This window comes from Echinops telfairi, unplaced genomic scaffold (assembly GCF_000313985.2).
Source record: "Echinops telfairi isolate 266 unplaced genomic scaffold, ASM31398v2 ScPeMD7_443;HRSCAF=831, whole genome shotgun sequence".
Taxonomy (NCBI): domain Eukaryota; kingdom Metazoa; phylum Chordata; class Mammalia; order Afrosoricida; family Tenrecidae; genus Echinops; species Echinops telfairi.
In genome coordinates, this window is record NW_022104341.1 from 79810990 (window position 1) to 79812858 (window position 1869).

Here is a 1869-nt window from a genome sequence, read left to right on the forward strand (position 1 = left end):
TTCAGCTCCAGAGCAGCCTTCTCTGCCTGGCTGAGAGCCTGCTCCGGGGTCCCAGAGAGGCCACAGAACCAATTCCAGAGTAACTTCCTCCAGGACTTGCGTGGAACTGGAGGGATACAAGCAAGGGGAGAAGGGGGTTAGGCAGGGAGAGGCTGAGAGGGCACAGAGACAGGGATCTGGTGAGAGACTAGGGAAGGGTGAGAACCAAAGCTAAGGGGTGGGAGGGGGATGTCCAGAAAGAAGAAGAGGTACACAGACAACTTGGTCTTTTCCCCAAAGCACCGTCTGCATGCTGAGTGGGGGCTCTAGACTGAGCTCGGACTGCAGATATGGTCTGAGGTTGGCCATAGCATCCAGTCCTCTAACAATAACATATCGTTGTTACCAGGGGAGATGGCGCACTGAGTAATGAAGATGATCGCAGTAAACCTTGAAGTGGATTCTGATTCGTGGAAACCCTATGTGTGTCCGAGTATAACTCTGCTCCATAGGCTTTTCAATGCCTGACTATTTTCAGGTAAATCACTATATCTTTTTTTCTGGGGAACTTCTGGGTAGATTCAAATCACAAAGGTTTCAGTCAGCAGTCAAGTTCATTCATGGTTTGTTATTCCTCGTGGTCTCCAGGAGGAGAACGCATCACCTCCACCCAGGAAGAAGGAAGCATTTGAACGAACAGTCTACCGTACCTACAGATGATGCAAAGGATGTTGGACTGGAGGCCCGTGTTCCAGGCTTTGCCCTCAGTTGAATGTTGAGGTCATGCAAGCCCCTCAACTTCTCTGAGCTGCAGGCACCTCTGTCTCAAAAAAGCAGTGACATACGCCCAGGTTGGTTTTGGACATACATAGGAAGGGAGATTTGTCAGGACTGTGAAAAGTTACATGCTAGCGCAGTGGGAAGAGGTCTCCGTGTGGACAAGAGAGGCTGTGCAGTGAGGCCACAGGGTGCTCCCTGGAGCAGAGAAAGTCCTCACGTTCAAACTCAAAGCACTCTGCTGATGAAAAACCAAGTTTTAAAGGATAAAGAAAGGAAGTATGATTGAAGCATCTTTCCAGAATTAGCCGCTAACATATTAAAAATCAAGTTAATATAAGGAAGCTTTATAACACATTGGGAATGTGCTAATGGCTTGGGATGTAGTTATTGAAAGTTCAATGCAACCTCAGGGTGTCAGAGAGGCAAAGACCCTGAATATCACTGAATCTGGCTCCATGGTTATAAAGAGGAGAAGAAGAAAAAAGACTCAGAAATGAAGGAATTTACTTTAACTCACGTAGGCAATAAGCCTTACAGCTGCACTAAGAACAATATAAGTCCCCATCTTGTTAGTATTAGACTTTATCATTTTACAAGTTGGTCCAAATGGCCTCTCTTTTGTTTCTTCACACGATCCTCTGAGCCAGATGAGGGACAAGACTTTATGTGTAAAGCCCAAAGAGCTTAAGCCACTGAAATAATTAGTGAGGGCACGATCTCAATAAATCCACCTATTGTGAAAACACAGGAATCATATAAACTATATCTGTGGGAAGAGATGACAGAGAAGCTCAATACCATCAACCCAAACAAGGCCAGGGTCCACTGTAGAGCAAACCATTAATTTCCCCTAGATATAGTGACTGCATCATGCCAACATTATCCCTGAGACATGTGTCCCTCTGAGCTTAAATTCCCAAGTCATAGATGCTGGGGTTGGGCATAGCCTAACTGGCATCCTGTTGAGCTAAAACCAAGATAACTTTCTCCAAATTCTCCTTCCCCCAGCTATTTACTGGATCAAGGACAACACTCAATATTAAGTTTGGGAAATATAATTTTGTTGTATGGAATAACTTCTTTAGGGGCTAAGGTTTGCTTATTTTTTTT

At 45.1% G+C, this 1869-nt stretch overlaps 1 protein-coding gene across 1 annotated transcript in view; it reads right to left on the reverse strand.

Moving 5' to 3' along the window:
* The window catches only part of SLC5A9 (solute carrier family 5 member 9), a 42644-nt gene that overhangs the window by 20358 nt on the left and 20417 nt on the right, over positions 1-1869 (reverse strand). The window contains exon 14 of the mRNA XM_045291762.1: positions 7-106. Coding sequence (XP_045147697.1) covers positions 7-106 — 100 coding nt within the window. The remainder of the gene's footprint in view (positions 1-6; positions 107-1869) is intronic.